Source organism: Dipodomys merriami, unplaced genomic scaffold (genome assembly GCF_024711535.1).
Source record: "Dipodomys merriami isolate MVZ:Mamm:240054 unplaced genomic scaffold, mDipMer1.0.p SCAF_4, whole genome shotgun sequence".
Taxonomy (NCBI): domain Eukaryota; kingdom Metazoa; phylum Chordata; class Mammalia; order Rodentia; family Heteromyidae; genus Dipodomys; species Dipodomys merriami.
The window spans coordinates 49556525-49583595 of NW_027205603.1; the positions used below are offsets into that span (position 1 = coordinate 49556525).

Sequence of the window (27071 nt, forward strand, 5' to 3'; positions counted from 1 at the left end):
AGTGAACAGGCACTGAACACAGGCCAATCCACACCAGTTACACTTTACTTATCAGGAAGTTAGTTATCTGGTGACATCAAATATTTACAATACAGTAAGAGTTAAACAGAAGTTGAGGAGCAGTCAAAACATGCACTACATGTATTTATTAAACAGGAGGCTACTTACACATGTGCTCTTATTTTAAGTATATTATAACAAACAATGACCCATTTCTTGGTTATCAGCACACTAGAAAAACATTAAGAGATCTGAGAAAGCATTAAAAAGCAGAAATGGACGAGGTATGGACGAGGTGCCAGTGGCATATGCCTATAATTCTAGCTACTCAAGAGTTTAAGAACTGAGGATTGTGGTTCAAAGCCAGCCTGGACAGCAAAGTCCAAGAGATTCTTACCTCCAATTAACTACCAAAAGCCAGAAATGGATCTGTGGCTCAAAGTGGCAGAGTGCTAGCATTGAGAATAAAAGCTCAGGGACAGTGCCCAAGCACCAAGTTAAAGCCCCAGGATTGGCGCATGCATGCATGCACACACATGCGCAGAAATAAGAATAATAACAGCAGAAAAGGTGCATGGAAGAAAAAACTATAGAAACTGGGGTTACATGGCTATTGACATAGTATTTGTATGATTTGTATTTGTATTTATTATGACTCTAAATTATAAAAAAAAAACAAAGTTAAATGACTTTAGACATAACAAAGTAGATGGTAAAAGGATCAAGGCAGTCTCCCAAGCCCTCTTTAAAAAGGGCACTAATCTTATTCATGTAGGTGAAGCTCTCATGACCTAATCACCTCCTAGTAGCTTCACCTAAAAGCATCACACTGGTGATGATTATGTTTCAACATTTGAATCCCAGGCAGGGGAGGAGGGGGAATATAAACCTTCAGATCGTAATAACCATGTACATCATAAGGAGGGATATTACAATTGATTACCCACCATTCTTTATCGTATCTACAAAGAGTTCCCTATCTTATTACCACACTGCCTTGAGGGTCCCTGGTATGAGATTATTTTAGGAGATTCTTGTGACTCCTGAGTAACTATATATTGTATAACTTAGAAAACAACATGGTAGGGTAAATAGCATTCATGGATTTTATGTTAACACACAGCCCAAAGTTTGAATTCCTGCTTTGTTAATTACTAATGTCTTGTTGTACCACATTATTTATGCTCAGAGATTCACTTTCCTCAACAACAACAAACCCCTCAAACCCTGTATTTTAGAGTTCAAGTCATTCATTAAGTCTTACCCATTCCCCCAAATCTCTCAGTCTACTAACATTTCTGTTTTGCAACTCAATGTAGATCACAATACTATTGTGCATGTATAAGTAGTACAACTTAGAATCTGAATGTTACTATTTACATAATGATTGTCTAGAATAAGCTTCTTTTAAAGGTGTTTTTCAAAACTTTTTTTTGCAGTAGAAATACTCATCACTCCCCCTAAACACACACACTTTAAAAAAAATGTGTAATACATAAAACAGATATCATATATAGTATATAAATATAAAACAAATAAATGGGAAGAAGAAAAAACAGACTATTTGGGAATAAAGTCAGTGGGAAGGAGATGGGAAACAAATGAATAAACAGTCTGCTCTAATGGTAGGGTCTAAAAACCTCTCTATCCTTACTCTGCACAATCTCTGGAGTTTTCCTGAAAAATTCTCTACCTTTTTGATGCAAAAGTTGAAAAATACTCCATTATATTGTAACTAACAGTGATTATTAAAACAAAAAACTGCCAAGCAATGGTGGTGGTTCACACTTGTAATCCCAGCTATTCAGGAGGCTGAGATCCAGAGGTCTCAGTTTGGAGCCAGCCTGGGCAGAAAGTCTGTGAGGCTCTATGTCCAAAATAAAAAACAAAAATCTAGGCTAGAGGCATGGCTCAAATGGTAGACTGCCAACTAAGCAAGCCGAGCAAATGAAAAGCCCTGTGTTCAAACCCCAGTACTACAAAAAAAAAAAAAAAAAACTTCTATAGAGCTCATTTAAACCTGTATTGAGCTAACTAGAGTATTCAATTAAGCAAATAATTTCTATTCTTTATCAAGTTGCTATAAAATCTGAAATGCCATCAAACTTATTAAAATATTAAGAAAATAAAAATATTTGGCTAAATTAAATGTCATCAAATTTTTAGTTTTAGTGGTGTGTGTGTGTGTGTGTGTGTGTGTGTGTGTGTGTGTGTGTGTGTGTGTGTGTGTGTATGTCTATGTGTGTGTAAGGTGCATGTATGTGTGCTGGGTGCTGGCACATAGGCCTGAGCACTGTCTCTTAGCTTTTTCGCTAGACTGATGCTCTACCTCCTGAGCTAAAGCTCAACTTCCAGCTGTTTGGTGTCTAACTGAAGAATCTCAAGGACATTTGTGCCTGGGCTTCCTTTGAACTGTGATCCTTAGATCTAACTAAGCCTCCCAAGTAGCTAGACTTATAGGCATATGCTACTGGCTCCCAGATATATTTTAGTTATTTTTCAATCTATTAATCCTTACGTTGTACCTAAGTAGGATATATTCAACCACATAAAACTTTGAATGAGAAGAAAAAATAATTCTCTAAAAGAATTTTTCAAAAAGAGATCGGGCTGATGAATGATCAATTATGTAAATACCCATATTTTAACATCAATTTATAGTGGCTTAAAATGTAACAGGAAAATCTGCCATAATTGAGATTTAGGCTACTAGAATATGCAGTCAAAAGATGGCATTGTGGAGCAGGCAGAATGCAAACTTGTTTCTAGCTTGATAAGCTGTTTATCTAATCTATCAATATTCATTCATTTTAAAGACAATATGACGGCATTTCAGACTACCACAAGAGAAGTAGAGGTCAATGGACTTTTCTACACATTTGCTAATGATGTTGCTATATTACTCCTTTCTGTTTGTGTAATTACCAATATTTTTCAATTGATCTGTGTATTTGTTTAGTACCTATTCCTCTTCCTCCTGTTAGAATAGTCACTTCATGAGGATGGAGAGCTACTTTGTTTACCAATACTACCAGTAGTGCCTGGCAAACGGAAGAGGTCTGTTAAGCATGAGATGGGAAAAGACAAGGTGAGAAGAAGGAAAAGAGGAGAAGAAAGGTAGGAAGGAAGGAAGGAAGGAAGGAAGGAAGGAAGGAAGGAAGGAAGGAAGGAAGGAAGGAAGGAAGGAAGAAGGGAGGGAGGGAAGGAGGGAGGGAGGGAGGGAGGGAGGGAGGGAGGGAGGGAGGGAGGGAGGGAAGGAGAGAGAGGGAAAAATTAACAAACCAACTTCTGCATCACCATGGTTCCTTTTTCCTCTTTCTTCATGATCCTCATTAATGAATATATTGATTTTCTGAGTGCTTGGAAGTAATGATGGCAATCGGATACCAGCTAGGTTCCATGAAAGCAGGCACTGAGCAATAAGTACTACAGGTAAATACAGAACAAAGAGATACATTTGACACTCCTACATACATAATAGTATTTCCCAAGAAATAGCTTAGAAGAGTTCTCTACAAAATACAACTTCTATAAAATTATGCAACTTTTATAAAATTAATACCCCATTCTCTTGTAAGTCTAAAATAGCTACTATAACAAGATGAAAAGTTTGTAGATATAACTGGAGACCAAGCCAAGCGCCGGTGGCTCATGCCTGTAATCCTAGCTACTCAGTAGGCTGAGATATGAGGATCATGGTTCAAAGACAGCCTGGGCAGGAAAGTCAGTGAGACTCTTATTGCCAGTTAACTACTAGAAAACTGGAAGTGGTGCTGTGGATCTAGTGGTAGAGTGTTCTCCTTGTGCTGAAGAGCGAAGGGAGAGCACCCAGGCCCAGAGTTCAAGCCCATGACTGGAGACTAGATGAATTCTTTGTGTAAAATAAAACAGTACTTCATTTCAAAATTACTGATAGATGATCTGTTATAGCTTCTGCTAACAGCTTATGCTGTCTCTCTTGATGGATAACTGTAAGACCACATATATTCATATCGGTATCTTTCAAAAATACTTGTCATTAGGAATGTAATTATTTTATTTATTTATTTATTTATTTTGGTCTGTCATGGGGCCTGAACTCTGGGCCTGAGTGCTGTCCCTGAGCTATTCAGCTCAAGGCTAGCACTTTACCACTTGAGCCACAGCGCTACTTCCAGCTTTTTCTGCTTATGTGGTGCTGAGGAATTGAACTCAGGGCCTCATGCATGCAAGGCAAGCACTCTACCACTGAGCCACCTTCCTAGCCCCAGGAATGTCATTATTAAGTCACGAATATTTCAATAGCAATGAAACAAAAGTAACCATAGTTACTTTTGTTTATCATATGCTGTCATGGTTTAAATTTTGACATATAATAACTAATCCTCCCAATAACTGTACAAATATATATATATATAACTTTTATGTAGAAATATCTTTAAATCTTACTACTTTTGACTGATCTTATATGCTATTTGATGAAGCAACTCAAGCCATGCCTTACTAAGACACTAGCTGGCTTCTATTATCTGATGTAGATAGAGGTGTGCCCAAGTCAACTTATGCTAGCCTGTGAGAGCTATACATATAGCTTCACAGCTCTGTATTCAATGACATCATGTTGTTAACTTGATACTGGCTGTGATGAGTGTGTTTTGTACCACAGAAACTTGAAAATTTGTGGCCTTCTCCAAAAATATGACAAATCTGCTTGTTAAATATCCACTCATGTTATCATTGATCTAAGGAAATGTATAATCTGCTAATTTTGTCTTGCCCTTTTCGGGCTCTCATAGTCATGTTTGTGTCCCTTACTTGGATAAGCCCAGTCATCATCTGCACCTTTGGAAACCTGGAAAAGGCAACCTAGTCTCCCAATTGTTTTATTAGGTCTAGAGTAGATTCTGTCCTTATTCATTTCTATAATAGTAAACATCATCACTTTTTAATCACTTCAATTTATCCAAAGACATCATTGACTACTAGATTCATCATTACTCCACATATTATTAAGAAGGAAAAATACTGTCAACTAAATTGATATACTAAGGACTGGAAGATGCCTCATGATACGAAAAAATACCTAAAGCTAAAAAAATGCACATTAAAAATTTATGGGAAAAGCAACCTTGCTTACTATTGTTTTCTCATCTCATCTCAGATTTTTAGTTCAGCATTTCCTTTAGTCTTAATATGCAACTCCTAGATCTCTCACCTTGATACTTTCTCCAATTAATATTTATATTCATAAATATCTTTACCTGTAAAGACTATAAATAAAATGGATTATATATATGTAATAGGAAAAATAATCCTGAAAAAGATATGTAAAGCAATAAAGAAAATGATAAAGCATCAGAATTCAGTGGTGTAAGAGGAAGAAGCAAAAGTAGGTTTCCCTGATGAGCACAAAGACCTGTGGATAGAGAAAGGGAAAAAAGGCTTAGAGGCAAATGGGCTGAAGCAGCACTTATTACTACAAAATCTATTTTAATTTAATAGTGTAGATTGGTAATCAGGATAAATACTCATATCTTCCCTAGAACCTTTTCACATTCTTTGAAAAGACACGAATGTGGCCTAACATGAATAGCAAGTATCTTTCAACAATTCACTTTTTTTTTACTAATAGCATTACCATAAGACATAAATATACTGTCTGTCTTTAAAAACCACTATATTCAAAAATACTTTTGAGATGTGTCAACTTTTGTTTTAAATACGTTTTTATTATAAAAATACTGTACAGAGGGGTAATAGTTACATGAGCAAGGTAATGAATACATTTCCTATCAAGCATTGTTACCTCCTCCTTTGTTTTTCCCCTACCCTCCCTTCCCTCCCATCTCCACAACTATACTACCGCGTCCCTCCTCCCTGCATACTACCTCGTCCCTCCTCCCCGCCTAAATTGTTTTTTCAACATAGTATCTTATTGTTTTTTCAACACAGTATCTTGTACATCTCATTGTTACAATGGGTCAACCTGTATCCCTATCTAAGCATTTTGTTTTTTCCCTTCCCTTCCCCTCCTCAAGCTAGAGAAGTGTATATACAAGATGCAGAGCACCGACATCAAATACAGTAAAAACAGGGGTTATGCTGTGGGGAAGGAACATACAAAGAAACAAACAAAAAAAAAAACCACATGGTACATTATAATACTTTAGAAACAATAGCAAAAAAGAAAAAAAACCACTTGTGTCCCTACCTTGGGGTTCATTTCACGAGATGTGTGAACTTTTATAACTACTCTTAAAACATTTAAAAATGATTCTACTTACTCTCCATCCACTTCTGGTCTTTTACACACACAATGGAACTTTCCACCAAAATCTATGTAAAGATCATCCTCCACAATATGAAAGATTCGTCCAATGACTACTTTATCCTTGACAGGTCCCATCTGTGTGAGCGGAGAACGTCTCAACATGGATGCAAAGGATTCCCCATTTTTAGAAGACTCCTAAATATGAAGAGATATTTATATACATAAAATTCAACAAAAAGACATAATGTGGTAAGTTTAGTAAAGTACAATAAAGATGAAAAAATTTTAAATCAGTTCTCTGTGCATTTATATTTTCTATCAATACTAAAAGAATGTAAACATGTGGATCAGTTATGAGCCCAAATAAGCAGTTCATACCTGTAATCCTAGTTATTTGATTGGGAGGATTGCAGTTCTAATTCAATCAAGCAGAAAAATCTATGAGAACTATCTCAACAGAGATGTGACATATACCTGTCATTCCAGCTACAGTGGGAAGCAATGAAATAAGAGTATCTCAGCTTAGGTATCACCAGGCAGAAAGTGAGACTCTATCTCAAATATAACCAGGACAAAAAAGGCCTGGTGCTGGGTGCCAATGGCTCACACCTGTAATCCTAGCTACTCAGGAGGCTGAGATCTGAGGATCACAGTTCAAAGACAGCCTGGGCAGCAAAGTCCGTGAGACTCTTATCTCTAATAAACCACTAGAAAACCAGAAGTGACGCTGTAGCTCAAGCAGTAGAATGCTGGCCTTGAGCTGAAGAGTGCAGGGACAGTACCCAAGCCCAGAGTTGAAGCCCATGTGACTGACAAAAAAAAAAAAAAAAAAAAAGCCTGGAAATATAGTTCAGTAGTAGACTTCCACCTAGCAAGTATGAGGCTCTGATTTCAAATCCTATTACCACACACACAAAAATGTTTCCTAACATAAAATTCCAAAGGAAAAAATAGCTTCTTTAACCATTTTGAGCTGCTTGATTTCTAAGTCTTTTTGCAGCTGAATATGCATTAGGTATAGCTAGACATATAATATCATTTGATTACTCCTTTCTTGTATTTTTTCTAAATATGATTTTTTAAAACACAAGTATGCATTTGTCCTTCTACTCATCTATAATGTGTATATTGTGCTGTATGTGCACAATTTGGCACAAACTATAGGAAGTACTAAGTTTTTACTTAGAGAGCTAACTACAAGAATATTAACAATTTAATCTCACTATCTTCACTCTGTGTTTAGAGTGAATTTTCCAGTTATTACTTAATGTAGATGGTTACAAATTCAATAATGTATTTACTTTTTAAACTAAACAACTATATTTATGACTTAATTTCATAGCATGTATTACTCCGAAGATTACAAAAGCCAGGCATATGGGAGCTTGATACACATAAGAATGTGTTTTCAGTCTAACAGGTGCAGTTACTACTTAGCTCGAGCTGTAACTTAAGTCAAGTAGCTGCCACTGGTTGCAATCCTCCCAGATGTAAAAGTGTGTGTGTGTGTGTGTGTGTGTGTGTGTGTGTGTGTGTGTGTGTGTGTGTGTGTGTGTGTGTGTGTGTGTGTGTGTGTGTGTGTGAGAGTATACACACACATAAATAAAATTACATAAATATAATATTTGTGTAATTCATAGTTATCCTTATTTATGTTTATATATAAATATATACTATCACATATAATAAATTTGTATTATATTTTAAATATTATGCATATTTACATACATTTATAGATATACATTTCCAGTTTTTAAACTAAAATTGGATCCATACCAGACAAGTTTATGACTTCTGCTTTAGGAAAAAGCAATTCAGGACATCTAGTTGATGGCAAGTCCTTCAAGTGCTGGAGTGAGGGTATGCTGGAACTGATTACAGTGGTTGAAACACTGAGAAGGAACTTAGCACAGAAGGGTCCATTTAAGCCAGAGAAGGAACTTAGCACAGAAGGGTCCATTTAAGCCAAAGACAAGTCAGTTGATGTAGATGCTAACTAGAGCTGAAAGGATAGGCAGGAATATAGGCCATGAGCTATAGCACTAGTTTATAACTCCACCAAGTATAGTTTTATAGCTCCTTGAATAAATATTTTTAAAATAGTTTTTTCTCGCAAGGACCAAGAAAAAAAAAACGCATTCTACAAGGTCAACCCAGTCACAACTATAACTGACCTCAGAAGTAGCGTAGAGAGCAATACTAAATAAAACTAATCCAGGAAGGACAGAGTATCTACTGTGCCCCTCAGCTGGGAGCTACTGGGACCATCTTACAGTAACTGCCACAAAAGCACTGAAGAGCAGCACTCAAGAGAAAAGGAAAGCATCAACATGAAGGCCTTGTCTTGCTTGCAGCAGGGACAACCTTGCCCAGCTTTCCTCACTTTCATAATATTCCACTTCCGTAGTTGACAACTACCAGGTTTCTTCTCCTGTTTCTTTTTGTGAACAGCTTCACTTGAAGCTCAAAGTTCCATTAAAATAACCTCAGATGACAGGAAGATCTAGTAGTTAACATTCTTGAAGATAATTCACCAAAACTACACTTATTCCTAAAATACCATAGTATCCTTTAGAACAGTGAAGGGATAATTGGGTTAGGATTAGTGTGATAGAGGTACTTCCCCTTTTGTTTTAGGTAATTAAGTAGTTTTGACTATTTAAAAAGGATTCTCTTGAGAATTTTAGTAAATCTACTGTGCAATGTTGGATATCATAAACTTTGTAAAACTAATTAGCTAAACATTGGCAGTTCATACTTAGCTACTTGGGAAGCTGACATCTGAAGGATCACGGTTTAAGGCTGGCTTGAATATCCATGAGATTTCTACTCAATCAAGAAATGGTTAAGATGATATATGTGCCATCCCAGCAATACAGGAGGATAAGAACAAGATCTTATCTCAAGGCAAAAACTTCACAAGACTCCATCTCAAAGGAAGATGATCATGGTGGTATGCACTTAATATTTCAGCTACAACAGGAAGTCAAATTACACATCACAATCCAAATGTATACCAGTGCAAAAGTCAAGATACTAAACTCAAATAACCAGTGCTAAAAGGTGCTGGAAGCATGGCTCAGATGAGCCTGCTTTGCAAGTGGGAGCCCTAAGCTCACACCCCCTAGTACCTTCAAATAAAATAAATTTTAAAGCAACTTTCAATCAAGTGGCAAGAAACACTGCTTTCACTCACTTCACATGCAATAGAAGTGCATTTTCAGTAAGTAAAATGACTATCACAAACATCAGACCTGACCCCTGGGTAGATTCTAAATTTGCTCTTAAATTTTATCTTCATTAATGTAAGAATGATTTTTGGACTATATCAAACAATCAAAGTCCTCTCTCAAAAATCATACTCTAGCTGGGTGCCGGTGGCTCACGCCTGTAATCCTAGCTACTCAGGAGGCTGAGATCTGAGGATAGCGGTTCAAAGCCAGCCCGGGCAGGAAAGTCCGTGAAACTCTTATCTCCAATAAGCCACCAGAAAACTGGAAGTGGTGCTGTAGCTCAAGTGGTAGAGCACTAGCCTTGAGCTGAAGAGCTGAGGGACAGGGCTCAGGCCCAGAGTTCAAGCCCCACAATTGACAAACAAACAAACAAACAAAAAAATCATACTCTAGAACCACCTCTGAATTCACAGAGTGTAAGTCAAGCTGAACTTATTTACTTATTCCGTGACTTCTTAAAATAATAAGTGCAGAAACTCCTACAGCACGTGTTGTCAACAGGGATCCTTGTTTATGAAGTGTCTCAACCAAAGCTTGTAAGCACTTCGCATGCTGATGCAGTCTGCAAAGATTACAGGCACACTGTCACCTGCTGGGTCTGCATCCAGAGCTCAGTGCCTATTCCTGACTTTGGAAAGTAGGACCATAAAGCTCATAGACAGAGGTGCTATAGGCAAGCAAGTAATCTGGAGTTGACTTTCTCTTAAGAGTTGGTTGTAGAGCTCAGAATTCCTGTTTTTGTAATATACTATTTCCAACATTTAAGGAGCAAAAGATGGACAGGAATGGTGAAGGTAAGAAGATTAAAGATACAGAGAACAGTACAACTTTCAGTCATTCATTCATCAAGCATATAGTTGTGCTCATAATGTATCAGTAAAATACATTAATCAGAGGGGAACAGGGAGTTAACCAACATAACAACAGAGCCTAGAATCCAAAATCTGCTGAAAGTAATTGCTACTCACACAGGTTCTGAAGGGTCTTGTGTTCTAGGCTAAGTTGGTTAAAACTCTTATAAGCAATGGACAGTCAAAGTATTGGTTTCTTATCAAGAGGGTGAAAGTATTTGTTCTTTGGAAAAGAAAGCCTTGGTAACAGTATACAAGATGTGAACCAGAGGGAAATAAAGAAAAAATAGGAAAAGGGTCAACTATTTAAATGTTCCTCCAATCAGCTAGGACGAGATTATAAAGGTCTACACTCAAGCTGTGCCCATGGGAAAACTTAAGAAAGGATATAGTGATGTTCACCACACAGTACAATAAGAACCTGATGCCCAGCTGGCTATAGAACTGAGGGAAACTTTCAGGATAAGAGGGAAGACCAGTGCAGTACAGGTAAGGGAGTAAATCTAATATTGTAAATCTAATATTAGATTTATTATACAAACCTAAATAAAATTTCAGGGAACACTGGCAATTTAGTAGCTTAAGAAAACACTATTTTTCTGTATGTTTACATATATATTTAGTGATATTGTAAAGACATAAATCACTAAACAAATGCACTAAATATTGACTGTAGTAATTTCCATATAAAATTATTTTCTTCTTTATATCTCATGACTGAGAAACTATAATAAAAAGAATATATATTACTTTTAAATTTGACATACACATTAAGCAAATACGCCTATTAAAATTATTGTTCATATGAGAACACTTAATATAGAGATTGAAATCAGTGGTTATTTGAGTTAAAACAAAAATAAGTCTGGGTGCAAGGGCCAGTGGGCTCTAATCTTAGCTACTTTGGAATGGAGTTTGCGAGCATCACAATCCAAGACCAGCCCTAACAAAAAGTTAGTGAGATTCCATTTCAACAAATAAGCTGGGCGAAGCGGGGATGGTGTGGTGATTCACTCTGAATCTAAGCTACACAAGAAATGATAAGTAAGAAGATTGTTGTCTGAGGCCCACCCTTGAAGAATTCATAAAATCCTAAGGAAGGGGTTAGAGATTTAGCTCAGTGAAAGAGCACATGCCTGGCAAGTGCAAGGCCCTGAGTTCAGTCCTTAACTCTGAAGAAAAAAAAAAAGAAGAAGGAAAAAAGCCTCTGGGGAAAAAATAACCTAGATGCAAAAAGAGCTGGAAGCATCACTCAAGTAAGTGGTAGAGTGCTTAGCAAGTACAAGACTCCAATTGTTCCAATAAAGAACAACAATCACAAAGGAATATTGCAAAATTCTCAGAGAATAAATTACTAGATCAATAATAAATACCTGGATAATAAACTATATTTGGAGAATTATGAAATTATAAATATATTAAATTACAACTTAAATAAATTATAACTTAATAAATAAAATTATACTTGGAGGATAAATTAGTAGATCCAATGATTTTCTCTAAGATCTTATGTAAGCCAATTGGTACTACAGTTTCTTTACTGACATTTAAAGTTAATTATTAAATTTTTATACTTGCTATATTTTAAGATGAAAGCTGGGCACTGGTGGCTCTGGCCTATAATTCTAACTACTCAGGAGGCTGAGATTTGAGGATCACAGTTCGAAGCCATCTAGGACAGGAAAGTCCTTGAGACTCTTCTCTCCTGGAAACTACTCAGAAAAAGCTAGAAGTGGTGCTGTGGCCCTAGTGGTACAGCACCAGCCTTGAGTACAAAGGGACAGTGCCCAGGCCATGAGTTCAAGCCCCAGGAACAGCATTAAAAAAAGATGAAAGAGAAGATGTCTCTCTTGTTCACTACAGAAAAAAAAAGCTGCATAATTATACAATCTTTGTTCAAAACAAAATACAATTAGTATATTTATTAAATATTCTACAAAGAACATTTTAGAAATCAACTTCTGTTCTATCTCTGATATCATCCACTTGAACACTACTGATATTCCAAGGCTTAAAAAATGTATCAGTCAAAAATTCTTTCTGAGGGTAGCCTATCTACACAGAAGATCCGAGCCAAAACAATAGTAACAACAAAATTTATTGAGATGTGTTATATAAAAAAAAGTCTATTGTAAAAAGTGCATTCAGAGATCTGATATAAATATGCTATTCTTTATTCTAAACCTATACAATAAAAATACAGGGACAATACAAATAAATAATGTCTGAAAAAGATGTCCAGCACAGAAACTGCTTACAAATAGACAGCCCTGTAGCAAGGCTGTGAACACAAAAAGAAACAGTTTGAGAAGAAAAGAAAGTTAAGATAGGTGGTCAGAACTAATTCTGGATTACTTGAGGTTGTTTTCTGAAGTGATATAATTTAAAGGTATTAATTGATCCCATTTCCAGTAACCCAGGATCCACCGTAACAAAGCAGTTTTTAAATTCCTGGAGACATGTACAACCAAGTGCCTACGGAAGCCAATGACAGTATAGCAATCAAGTATTTTCTTCTCTATATCAATTGGTCATTTATTATTAAAAAGTCCCAGCTAGCCAAGTGCTGGTGACTCATGTCTGTAATCCTAGCTACTCAGGAGGCTGATTGCTGAGGATCACAGTTTGAAGCTAGCCTGAGCAGAAAAGCCCTTGAGACTCTTTAACTCCAATTATCCACCTAAAAGCTAGAAGTGAATCTGTGGCTCAAGTGGTACAATGCCAGCCTTGAGTGAAAAAGTTAAGGCAGGGGCTGGGAAGGTGGCTCAGTGGTAGAGCGCTTACCTTGCATGCATGATGCCCTGGGTTCATAAGCAAAAAGAAAAAAGCTGGAAGTGGCGCTGTAGCTCAAGTGGTAGAGCGCTAGCCTTGAGCTGAAGAGCTGAGGGACAGTGTCCAGCCCAGAGTTCAGGCCCCACGACCGGACCCCCCCAAAAAAAGAAAAAAAAAGTTAAGGCACAGCTAAGAGATAGGCCCTGAGTTTATGGCCCAGTACTCTCTCTGCCCCGCCCCCCCCCCTCAAAATAGCCCCAGATATCAGTCAATGTAAAGGAATCTAAAAGTTCTACAACACTCCTAAAAGAAACCTTTACTTCCTTTAGTCACATAATAGAGTTCTAAAAAACAAGCCCAATGTCTAACCTTATAGATAGCTGAATGACAATGAAAATCAAATTCCTAATTTTCTAAGTTTCTAGTATTAATTAAGACACTGTGTAGAAAGGCAGTGGATTATGGAAACTAGAATGGGTTATATAAACAGATGCTAATGAAGCTAAAGAACCTGGAACCTCTAACTTCTGCCCAGAGTTCAGCAATAAAGAAGATCCTTGCTTCCCAGTGTGAAAAAACTAATCTCACCTTTCCTAAAGGACCTGCAGTGGTCCCCACTGAGATAGATGATAACAAAGACCATTCATCCTCCTTCCTCCATCTCTGCCACTCCTTACTGCTTCTAGACCTACACTATGGTATCTACCAGACTTATTATACGATTAACTCTTAATTCTAAAAAATTAAATTAAAAGCCCATTTCTTCAATTGTTCTATCCATATTTAGATGCTCAATAGCTAGATGTGGGTAGCATATTATAGGATATTTCAATTATCACAAAAAGTTCTATTAAGGAGAGCATTGTTCTAGATCTTCAAACGAACTCAAATCTCAGCAGACCCCCCCAAGGGTAAGATACAAACTGTGGCTTATAGAGAGATGCAATGCATACAAGAAGAATTGCATGATGTTGTGAATTTATAACCTTAGAATCTAGGAATACATATGGACACTGTTCCTAAGAGTACTGGAGCATAGGAGAGGAAAACAGTGAAGCCTGAGATCAAATTTGTTAACAAGAGCTTGCTAAACTGAGAGTTTAGATACAGTGTGCTTCTTAAAGTGACTGGGAGTGGCTTTCAGTAGCTTGCTAGCTTGGTTCAGTGAAACTGGACCCAAAGATAAAGACCATGCCAAATGAAATTGAAACACCAGAACTTCCTTAGTATAATAGAGGAGTATATTAAAGAGCTTTGAGGGACTGGAATGTTTGAGTGGTTTTATTATTTATGACCTGTTCACCTACTTGTGGGGTGCCTTTAAGATTATCCCTTCACCAAGGCCAAAAGATGTTTTTGGGCAGAACAAGAGCATTTAAAATACTGTGTGATGGTTATTCTCAGAAAGCCAGGAACTAGTACGAACTGTTGCCACATATAGCTCCCCAAATCCAATGTAGATATGAGAGCCTGAGGCACAGGAATCAGGTCAGTAATATCTAGAGAGTAATCACAACAGTCTGACCTTGAGCTCTTTGGTTGGTTATTTATAGTCTTTCTAGAAATAAAGTAGATGGGGGAACTAGTTTGAGTGACTTGAGTCACTATAAATGAATATTGTGGACTATCAATCAATTCCCAAACTAACCAATTTCCAAACTTTCATTCTCTTAAATGTTCTCCTAAGGCCTTAGGTTGGGTGCAATAGCTCAGGTCTATAATCCCAACTACTACTGGTTCCAGACCAGCCCATAAAAAAAATTAGTGAGACCACATCTCACCCAAGAAGCTGATATATACTTGTTATCCCAGCTGTGAGGGAGACAGAAATAGGGAGATCACCATCTAGGGCCAGCAAGGGTGTGGATGGAGCATATCCATACTATCAGAAAAACAAAGGAAAAGAAGAAAAGGAAGTGTGGCTCATAAATAGTACAGTGCCTGACTAGCAAGCATGCAATGCTGAGTTCAACCCCTAATCTGTTTCTCTCTCTTGTCTCTCTGTCTGTCTGTCTCTTTGTCTGTCTGTCTCTCTCTCACACACATACACACACAAACACAAGTCCTGTTAAAATCTATACTATTAATCATCCTCATAGGTTTCCAAAAGCAGCACTGGTAATTTGCCTAGAAGAGGAAGTAATCATTCTTGATAGAGAGTATCTGAAGTGACACTAATTCTTGGAGCTCCAATTCACCACCAGTCAGTACAGAGTTATGGAGGTCACGTACTCAATGGTGTTTTGGCTCAAGTCCTTCCTACCCACTGCAAGCTTATAATTCCAGAATCCATATACAGAATGCATAACTGTAGTAGATATGCAGCCACTGGCAGAATCCTCACTCTAGCAGTTTCCTTCATTTGAGAAATGAGGGCTACTAAGGTAGGGAAGGAAGAGTGAAGACACTAGAACTTTCACTACCTACAAACAAGTAAACTAAGGTAATGCTATGTTCTGGGAAGTAGTATAGAGACAGACCCCTGTTACCATCAAGCACTTGGGAAATGCAAGGGCACAAAGATGCCTACCACCGACTTTAGTCAAAGTATAGAAAATAACAAATCTTAAAGAATGAAAATTTATTATCAAAAGCTTAATCATGTGGCAAATCCAGTTGTAGCTGCTGTTCTAGATAAAGCAGAAACAAATCAAATATCCCTCAGTATCTGGTGCACAATTACTGATTTGGCAAATGTTTTCTTTTACTAAACCTGCAAGTAAACACCATGGACTTCAAATCCTCTAGTTCTTTAGTAGTACATACTTTGTAGGATTTTTATGGCAATCCATCACACTGGACATCCTGCTAGTCCATTACATTTGCTGGCAGAACCTGAGCAAGAAGTCTCAGCTACTCTAGATACATAGCAAGACATATATATCAGAAGGGATAGATAAATCTCACCTTAATAAAATTTCTAAGACTGAGGGCCTGGAACATGTAATGAGACTCTTACAAACAGGAAAGAAGCACTATGCCTAGAAGTTATTTTTGAAATTTGGACACAAAAATGCATTACTTGGACCTATTTCTCCAATCCTTTTACTAAGCAACCCCAAAGCTATCAGTTTTGAGTGGTTCCCAGAAGAAGATAAGCCTCTGTAACAGGCCAATGATCTCAGGTAAGCTACTCTACCTTTTGACTTGGCAGATGCAACAGTCTACTCACAGTCTACTAGAGACAAAACTCTGGGCAGTACACCTAAATGACCACATTATTTTTTTTTTTTTTCTGGAGAGATCACTTACATGGTAACTTTGTGGGATGGGCAGGATAGTCAGATTTTATTATTACAAAAATGCTGCTATTAGCATAAGTATAGCACACTTTATGAGAACATATGTTTTCATGTCTTTGGGATATTCTCTGCCCTAGTACCACCCAACTCCCAGAATTCCCTTATTTCTGTCATGAGAACCCAACCATATCATCTTGGGTAGCTGATCAGAGACCAGGCATCTTGCTGAATTGCCAACTCCTCAACTGACAGGACTGACTCACTGCCTAACAGCTGCCAATAGTGGAGCCCACAAAACTTAAAAAGGAAGTCAAACCCCAGTCTGAGTCAAGACTGTTTAATTTAATCCCTATATCCCCCCAAATCAAGCTCTGCTCAAATATGATTAGTTTCTTTTATTTCTTCTGTTACCTAATGACAATAGATAGATAAATAGAAATGAGAGGGAGAGAGAGAGGAAGGAAGGAAGAAAGGAAGGAAGGAAGGAAGGAAGGAAGGAAGGAAGGAAGGAAGGAAGGAAAAGGAAAGGAAGGAAGGAAGGAAAAGGAAAGGAAGGAAAGCAAAGAAAGGAAAAGAAAAGAAGAAAAAGGAGAGGAAAGGAAAGGAAAGGAAAGAGGGAGAGCTGGGGATGTGGTTCAGTGATAAGAGTGCTTGCCTGGCATGCATAAAGCCCTGGGTTCGAATCCTCAGTACCACTAAACAGAAAAAGCTGGAACTGGCACTGTGGCTCAAGTGGTAGAGTACTAGCCTTGAGCAAAAGAAGCTCAGGGACCAGCACCCAGGCCTTGAGCTCAAGCCCCAGGACTGGCAGAAAACAGAAAGAAAGAAAGAAAGAAAGAAAGAAAGAAAGAAAGAAAGAAAGAAAGAAAGAAAGAAAGAAAGAAAGAAAGAAAGAAAGAAAGAAAGAAAGAAAGAAAGAAAGAAAGAAAGAAAGAAAGAAAGAAAGAAAGAAGAAAGAAAGAAAGAAAGAAAGAAAGAAAGAAAGAAAGAAAGAAGGAAAGAAGAAAGAAAGAAAGGAAGGAAGGAAGGAAGGAAGGAAGGAAAGAAAAGAAAGAAAGAAAGAAAAAGAGAGAAAGAAAGGGGGACAGGGGAGGAAGGAAGGAAGGAAGGAAGGAAGGAACGAAGGAAGGAAGGAACGAAGGAAGGAAACCAACCTTAAGGACTGTAATCATGATACAAAACTAATGCAATCAAAAAATATCAAGTAACTTTTGGTAGGGGGAAAAAAAAACCCTGAACATTTAAAAAGAAGGTAGCAAGGCTTCTGAGCAAACAACTGAAAATGTTTAAAAATCTATAAGCCAGGCACAGGTGGGCCCATACCATAATCTCAGCTACTTAGAAGTCAAACACAGGAAGATCAAGAAGATCACAGTTTGAGGCCTGCCCAGGGCAAAAGTTAGTAAAACTATATCTCAACAGCAATTTATAAAATATGGACCTGCTTGAGGGTGTGACTTAATTGGTAGAATACTTGTTAAACATGAGGTCCTTATAATAAAAGCAAACCATAAAAGTATCTTAAATGATCTGAAGATCGTGGTTCAAAGCCAGCCCACCTCTACTAAACTACTCAGAAAAAGCTGAAAAGGTCGATGTCGCTCAAGTAGTAGAGTGCTAGCCTTGAGCACAGAGAGGCTCAGGGATAGAGCCCAGGCCCTGAGTTCAAGACCCATGACCGGCAAAAAAAAGTGCCTTAAATGGTCAGATCCAGTGACAACCCCCAAAACAAAATATAAACAGAACATAGCCCTTTTCCCTTCTAGAAAAATGTATAATACTGCATATAAGATATTATTTGGGGCTGGGAAGGTGGCTCAGTGATAAGAGTGCTTGCCTTGCATGCATAAGGCCCTGGGTTGGGTTCCTCAGCACCACATAAGCAGAAAAAGCCGAAGTGGTGCTATGGCTCAAGTGGTAAAGTGCTAGCCTTGAGCTGAAGAGCTGCGGGACAGCACTCAGGCCCAGAGTTCAGGCCCCACGACTGACAAAAAAAAAAAAAAGATATTATTTATGTTGATATAATTTCTCTTGAGAATTCTCTCTACTTCAATTTATCTTTTGCTGTCTGTATTTTCTCTAAACTTGCTTTAAAAATGTTAGTTTCAGCCAGGCACTAGTAGCTCACATCTATACATCTAGCTTCTCAGGAGGCTGAGATCTGAGGTTTGCAGTTCAAAGCCAACTGGGGCAGGAAAGTCTATGAGACTCTCACCTCCAATAAATTACCAAAAAGCTGAGCTATGGCTCAAGTGGTAGAGTGCTAACCTGGAGCAAAAGAAGTTCAAGGACAGTACTCCCAGGGCCTTAATTCAAGCCTCAGAACACACACACACACACACACACACACACACACACACACAATGGAATGAAGACAGAGTTAACTAAAGCTACGTATTTTGCTAATATATGAATTAGTATACAAAAATATTCATAAAAATAAAAAATGTTTCCTTTGGGGCTGGGAAGGTGGCTCAGTGGTAGAGCGCTTGCCTTGCATGCATGAAGCTCTGGGTTGGATTCCTCAGCACCATATAAGCAAAAAGAAAAAAGCCAGAAGTGGCACTGTGGCTCAAGTGGTAGAGCACTAGCCTGGAGCCAAAGAGCTGAGGGACAGCACCCTGGCCCAGAGTTCAGGCCCCACGACTGGATTCCCCCCAAAAAATGTTTCCTTTATATTAAAATAATTCTTTTAATCAAGGTACATTTTAATTTTTTTCAGTATTCAGAAAAGACTAGCTATCAACGTTCAATATTCTGCCTCCTGAAGAATTCAAGTATTTAAAAACATTAAGAAATATTTGCAAAAAGTAAACATTACAAAATATTAAATCCATCTAATATATTTTTGAAATAGGGTAAAACTACAAAGCTGTCTTATAACATCCGTATTCTAAATAATTAAGCTGAAGTAAAAGGATGCTGTACCGTGTGGCTCCAAATGCTCTGAAGACCCATTGCTGAAGTGATATGCTACCCCCTACTGCTGAGAAGTAGTAGTAGTAGCTATAAAGCAGAAACACCAATTCTTTGCTCAACTATTGCCACCTTGTGGTTATGAGATGGGTTATATGTTACAATTCCCAATGCTACAAGCGACCAAAGAAAAATTACAGTTCTAAGCTCAAGAGGATCATGCAGGAAATTTTTGAAAATTTATATTCCAGTAAGTTGGAAAATTTAGAAGAAATGTTTAAGTTCTTAGACACATATGATCTACAAAAATTCATCCAGGAAGATATAATAAAACAAAACAGATCAATAACAAAATATTGAAACAGTACTAAAAAGTCTCCCAACAAAGAAAAGTTTAGAACAAGAAACACCAACAACCTTCCTCAGACAAAATTAGTCCATAAAACAAAGGAAAAGAGCATTTCCAAACTCATGATACAAAGTCACTATCATCCTGATACCAAAACAGATAAGAACACAACATAAAGAAAACTATAATTTCCTTGAACATATTGACAAAAATCTCAATAAAATACTTGCAAATCAAATTAAACAACATACATGTAGCAGATCATACACCATGATCAAATTAGTTTCATTCCAAGGATACAAGGATGGTTCTACACAAATAATTACATGTAATATATCACATAGTGTAAACGACAAAATCCACATAAGCATCTCAATAAATGTTGAAAGTCTTTGAAAACACTCAACACCCTTCATGATAAAAGCACGGAAGAAACTAGAAATAGAAGGAATGTGTCTCAATATAATAAAACTATATATGACAAATTTATAGCCAACATTAAACTGAATAGAAGAAAATGAGACCATTTGCTGCAAAATCAGGAACAGGACAAAAGTATCCGTACTCTTATTCAATATAGTACATAATTCCTAGCCAAAACAATAAGGCAAGAGAAAAGTTAGAGGGGATGCAAATAGTAAATGGAAAAAATAAAAATTATTTATAATCTGAAAATGTATATAAAATGCCCTAAAGACTTCACCAAAACACTCTTAGATGTGATAAACATTTTCAGAAAAGTAGATTATCTACATTCCAATAAAGAACAAGCTAAGGAAGAAATCAGAAAAATAATCTGAAGAGAGAAACTGAAGAAAATGCTAGATGGTAGAAACACTTCCCACGTTCATGGTGGGTAGAATATTGGTAGAATAGCCATATTACCAAGAGCAATTGAAAGATTAAATACAATCCCTACCAATATTCCAATGACATTCTACACACAACTTGACAAAGGAATCCTAAAATTTATTTGGAAGGATAAAGACCCTCAAATAGCCAAAGCAATCTTAAGTAAATTCTGGAAGTATTATAATATCCATTCAAATTACATTACAGAGCCACAGTGAAAAAAATAGCATAGCATTGGTTGAAAACAAACATGTAGAGCAATTGAACAGAAGACATAGAAACAAACAGCTATAGCCATCTGATTTTTGACAAAATGCCCAAAACATACATTGAGGAACAGACAGTGCCTTTAACAAATGGAAAAACTGGATGTCCACATGCAGAAGACTAAAATATAGATCCCTATCTCTCACCATTTACAAAAATCAATTCAAAATAGATCAAAGACAAAACTACTTAAGGATCAAACTACTAGAGGAAAATAGAGAAAACATTTCAAGATATAGGTAGAATCAAGGACTTTTATCAACAGGACTCAAAGCATAGAAAATAAGACTAAGAACTGACATTTAGGACAGTGTCAAATGCAAAAGCTTCTGTACATAAAAAGAAAATCATCAGGGCTGGGAAGGTGGCTCAGTGGTAGAGTGCTTGCCTTGCATGCCTGAGGCCCTGGGTTCAATTCCTCAGCACCACATAAGCAAAAATAAAAAAGCCGGAAGTGGCACTATGGCTCAAGTGGTAGAGCGCTAGCTTTGAGCTGAAGAACTGAGGGACAGCGCCCAGGCCCAGAGTTCAGGCCCCATGACCGGACCCAAAAAAAAAAAAAAGAAAATCATCAGATTGAAGAGACAGCCTATAAAATGAGAGAAAATATGACAGGAGATTTAAAATCTAAAATACATAAAGAAGTAAAAATTTTAAACATCAAAAAACAAGTTAATCTGGGCACCAGTGGCTCATGCCTGTAATCCTAGCTGAGGATCAAGGTTTGAAGCCAATCCGGCAGGAAACTCTGTGACACAATTACCTCCAATAAACTACTCAAAATAAGTAAATAAGTAAATAAAAGCTGGAAGTGGCGCTGTGGCTCAATTGGTAGAGTGCTTGCCTTGAGCAAGGACAGGGATAGTACCCAGGCCTAGAGTTCAAGCCCCAACAAGTCATCCAATGAACAAGTGAACTGAACAGATACTTTTCAAGTGAAGAAATACAAATTGCTTATAAATACTTGAAAAAAAATGTTGAGTATCTTTGACCATCAGGGAATAAGGATCAAAATGATACTGAAATTCTCATCAAAATTACTCCAGTCAGAATTGCTATTATCAAGAAAATTTAAAACAAGCCGGGTGCCAGTGGCGCAAGCCTGTAATCTTAGCTACTCAGGAACTTAGGATCTGGAGGAGCATAGTTCAAAGGTCAGCCCTGGGAGCAAAGTCCATGAGAGTCTATCTCCAAAATAACCAGCAAAAAGCTGGGCTGTAGCATAGCTCAAGTGGTAGCATGCCAGCTAAGCAAACAAACTCAAGATCCTAAGTTTGAACTCAGGTATCAAAACAAAAAAATTAACATACTTGTAGTAGTCATATATGTACATTTAGCACTCTCAAGTGGCTAAGGCAGGAGGATCTTGAGTTGAAGGCTAGCCTGAATTATATAGTTAGTTCCTAGACACTTTGGGCTACAAGGCTACAAAGTGAGATCCTGTCTTAAAACAAAAAGAGAGAGAGAGAGAGAAAGAAAGAGAGAAGAGAGGAGGAGAGGTGAAGAAGAAAGAAGAGAGACAGGAAGGGATGATCATTAGTTCAGGATTAACTAGGGCTATATTTTATATAAAACAACAACAAAACCCACAACACTGATAATGGGAATGTATATGTAAATTAATGCAACCATTATGGAGAATAGTATGGAGATATCTCTAAAAACTAAACATAGAACTACCTTGTATTCCAATGATAGTACTCTTGGGCATTTATCCAAAAGATTACAAAACAGATAAAGACATTTGCACACCCATGTTTCAATGCTGCACTATTTACCATAGTCAAGTTATGCAAGTAGTCCAGATGCCCTAAAATAGATGAGTGGGATAAGAAAATGTGATACATACACATCAATTTTATTCATCCATTAATGTTATTGTGTTATTTGCAGGTTAATGGATGGACCTGGGGGAAAAAAAATCTGTTAAGTGAAGTAAGTCAGGCTGAGAGACAAAGGATGCATGTTTTCTCTCATATGTGGAAGTTTTGTATAGGGCCACATTCATATTATACACACTGACTAAAGTATGATATAGGTTCTAATAGTGTAACTAATTTGACAACTTAATCAAATGAATACCATGAAGCTGAAACATGTTTTGTCTTATAGGAGCTGGGGAGGAGTACAGATAGTTATGGAAGACCCTTTAAGGAAAAGGAGGCAGATGAATGGAGAGAAATGGTGGGTGAATATGTAAAAAAGAGGATGGGTGGGGCTGGGACAGATATAGGGGAAGAATGATGAAAGGAGTGACATTGATCAAGATGTTTGTACTCAAATTTGACAGATTGAATTGAAGATTTACTACTTGAAGATTTAGAAAGAAAAAACATGGGATGTAGCTCAGTGGAAGAGTATTTGCTTAGCAAATGCAAGAAATCCAAGATTTCAAGGCTGATCCTCAGAACACACATACAACACACACACACACACACACACACATTTTTTTTTTTAAATGTCATTCCTAGAGCTTGAACTCAGAGCCTGGACCCTGTCACCAAGCTTTTTCACTCAAAGCAAGCACTCTACCACCTGAGCCATAGTTCCACTTCTGGCTTTTTTTTTTTTTTTTTTTTTGTGATTAATTGGAGATTAGTCTTTCCTGCCTGAACTGGCTTCGAAGCACTATTCTCAGATGTCAGCCTCCTGAGTTGCTAGGATGACAGGTGTGAGCCACAGGTGCCCAGCTTAGATACACTTTTAAGTAGTTTTAGGCTTATAGCAAAATGCACAAGATAGTAGAAGGGTATATCTCATGCACTCTGACGACTCTCATGTATAGCCTCACCTGTAGCAACAACCATCTCTAGCAGGGCATATACTTGTTATAAGGGATGAAGTTACAATGGAATTCTAGCAGCATCACTGTGAAACTGTTCTCTAAAAAGCAGGGGAGAAAAGAAATGAACTGAACTACCCAAAAGTTAAAATGTATTGAGTGAAATTTACTCTGCAGTCAGTATTGATAGCATCTGAACTGTACTATTTCAAATGGACTTTTGCTCTGACAGAAAACAGATAGGCTAGGTAGCTTGACCAACTCACTCATGGAGGCAGCAGAATGAGTATGAAACTGAGTCTAAGCTTTTAATTTCTGTATCAAGCAGGATAAGAATGGAGAGAGGTGTCCAATGCAGTGGTGAGATGTATATTTAATCTGCAGGCAAGGTGAATGGAGGCTTACAAATTCCCAAAAAAAGTCAAAACACCATCTCTTTAAGTCTCTGCAGTCATATAATTCTATTGCAGTGTGTATAATGCCCTGGAGTGGTGAGTAACTGGAGTCTGCGGTATTAAGAATCTTAAAGGGATCACAATTCAAAATGCTATAAAACTAAGAACCTACAAGACCAAGACTACATACAGCTCAGCCTCCTGAAACCTTCCTCCCCAGAAAATTCTCTTTTCATTAAGCCAAAGTGTCCAAAAATTATGAATAGGTGAACTATGTGTCACAACCAAACACATCTTGCCCCCATTTCACAAAGTAAAATTTTCTGAACTGTAAGAGGTAAGGAAAAGTGCTCAAGGACACTCCCCTCAGTTTAAGCTTGAATGAGCAATCTAATGCACACTGGGGCTAGCAGGAAACACCCTAGCCACCCCCTGCCAAAACTGAGCAACCCAATTAGAACTGCCTTAGAAAGGAAAGAAAGGGGAATCCTGGTCATTTAGTCTAGGTTCTTTCCTTTATTAAACAAGCTTTATAGCTTACCATGTGTCAATGCTCAAGTATAAGACATTTTGAGCTCCAAATACTTGTTATACATGCAATACCAAAATTTCCATTCTTGTCACAATTAACTCAGTTGCTGTGAATTACTTTCTGGCATTTATAAAGGTGACTGAAATGTAGGGCATATGGTGGGAGAAGGGAGAGAAAGAAAAGTGGGAAAATAAGAACCAGGGAAATTTCTTTTCCTATATAAATATTTGGAGAAGTATTTAATCCTTAAATTCTAAAATTTGCTCTTTAGCGGCTTCAGATCAGTCGTAGTTCTTCTATTGCAATTTGAAATTGTTCAGATTATGTTCCCTCCAAACAGGTCCACATCCTTAGTTACCTGCCTCAGTACTGGGGAATTAAGTTTCAGATAAATTTAAGATTATCAAATGACCTTAAAATAGGGGCATTATTCTGGATTATCTAGATGGTCCCAATAAGGGACCTCAAATGGAAGTAAGGCAGCAGAGATAATCATAAGGAAGTTATGAGAACTTCACCTGGTTTTGTTGGCTGACACTAAGGTTTGAACTCAGGGTCTTGAATTTGCTTGGCTTGAGTTCTACCAGTTAAGTCATGCCTCCAGAGAGAATTTCATTTATTGTTGCTATTGAAGATGGTAGAAGGGCACAGTGAGCTAATGAATGTCAGTAGCCCCAACAACAGGGATCAGGCAAGACAACATCCCAGAACCTAAATCACAGTTTGATTAGAGTCCAGAGACCTGGAGTATTTTAATCTTTTAAAAACTGCTCAAATGGGAGCTGAGAAGGTGGCTTCAGTGGCAGAGTGCTTGCCTTGCATGCATTAGGCCCTGAGTGCGATTTCTCAGCACCACATAAGCAGAAAAAGCTGGAAGTGGCACTGTGGAGCACTAGCCTTGAGCTGAGGAGCTCAGGCCCAGAGTTTAGGCCCACGACCGACCAAAAACAAAAACAAAAACACACAATTGCTCAAGTGGTAAAGCCCATGTCTTTGGGTTCAGTCCTCAGTACTACAATCAATTAAAAGATTAAAATACTCCAGGTTTCTTCTAATCCTTGAATTTCAGGGAAAAAAAAAACAGAACAAAAAAAACTTACATTACCTACTAAAATGACCCTGTAATCCAGACGGCTGTAAACTACTTGGTGCTATTCCCCAAAGAGATACATACAGAAATTTAGAATATTCTTTATCACCCAATTTCATGTCTGCTGAATCTAATAATTAATAATAATTGTCCGAATGTCTACTTCTATCTCTAATATGTTTTATATTAGTGTTGGCCAAGAAGAGATAGTAATTTTAAAAAACACACACACAGAAAACAGGACACAGGTAATTTCTGACAGAGTAAGCTATTCACCCAAGTTCAGAAAAAAGAACTCAAACAAAAAGTAATTCTACCATTCGCCTATCCATGTAATTAACAAACGTCTACAGGGAGGCTGGTGCGCCGGCTCCGAGCGCCACGCCGCATCCATGGTCGGCCGAGGCCGGCGGAGCCATCTCTTCTGGGCGCGTCCACTTTCCGGGAGCGGCCCTGGCCAAGCCTCGGGGGCAGCCGCACCCCGCCAGTCGCCAACACTGGGCACCAGAACACTCTCGCCACGACATGTGGACAGCCACCGCGGCGACCTAGAAACGCCGCACGACGAATACAGAGAGAGCACCCGCCAAGCAATAACAGCACGACCAGCCCGGAGGCAAGCTTGCCCTGGCAGCTCCCAGGATCCCGTCCAGTCCGGAGGTCCCACCTCCGTCCGGAGCATCCTCCTAGGGGCCTAGCCCCGCCCAACCCAACGTCATGAGCACAGCTCCACCCCCACCGCGTCCTGGGTGTGGCTCCACTCCCCCAACACCGCCCGCCCCGCCCATCGCGTTGTGGGCGTGGCTCCGGCGACTGGCTCTCACCGGCTGGGAGGCTGCTGCCTTCCGCTGCAGCTCCGAGTGCCGCTCTAGCGCCTCCGCGAAGCCGCGCGGGCGTGCCTCACGTTCTGAGGAATGGGAACTCCCGCTCTCTGAGCTACTCTCCGTGCCTACTCCTCGAAAGGACCTGGAGGATAGAAACACTCGTAGGAAGTAGGTCTCAGGAGTCACGACACGAGCCCGACACAGCGCCGCCATGACGCCTTCACGGCCTCTGACCTATGGCCTACGTTCCGCAAGCGCGCAGGTCAAGGGGCGGGGCAACGGGAGACCCGCCCATTCTACTGGAATTCGATTGGTTGGTGGGCGTGTCTTGTCCTGTGCGCGGGAGCAGTGTGTTGTAGAGATTTCCGACCGAGCGGGTGAAACCAATCGTCAGTAGATTCTCCACCGCAGTGCGTAGGAATGCATGGCAACGCGACACGTGCTGTTCTCCACGTCGGGGTGAACTGGCTGGTTCTAAAGACCAGGTGGTCTTTGATTACAAGCAATCACTGGAATTATTCCCTCTTGATGCGCGCGTGCACACACACACACACACACACACACACACACACACACGAGGTCCAGCTTCTTTTCCTAACATATATACTGCCAACTTTGTAGACTCCATAAAAGGACACATAGTTGGGCCTAATAGACCATTGTGAAACCCAGGGTCCCAGTTTGTCCTTGACCACTTCTGTGGCCAGTCAGCTTGC

General features: G+C 38.5%; 1 protein-coding gene across 2 annotated transcripts in view; it reads right to left on the reverse strand.

The window, feature by feature from the left end:
* The window catches only part of Tpd52 (tumor protein D52), a 188373-nt gene that overhangs the window by 72193 nt on the left and 89109 nt on the right, over window positions 1-27071 (reverse strand). The window contains exons 1-2 of one of the 2 annotated variants that reach the window (XM_069990970.1): window positions 26356-26583; window positions 6264-6445 (exon numbers count right to left, since the gene is read on the reverse strand). In XM_069990970.1, the coding sequence (XP_069847071.1) occupies window positions 6264-6445; window positions 26356-26568 (395 nt within the window). In that variant the 5' untranslated portion in view covers window positions 26569-26583. Of the gene's footprint in view, window positions 1-6263; window positions 6446-26355; window positions 26584-27071 lie in introns of those variants that run through there. The other variant, XM_069990972.1, reaches the window with a different exon arrangement.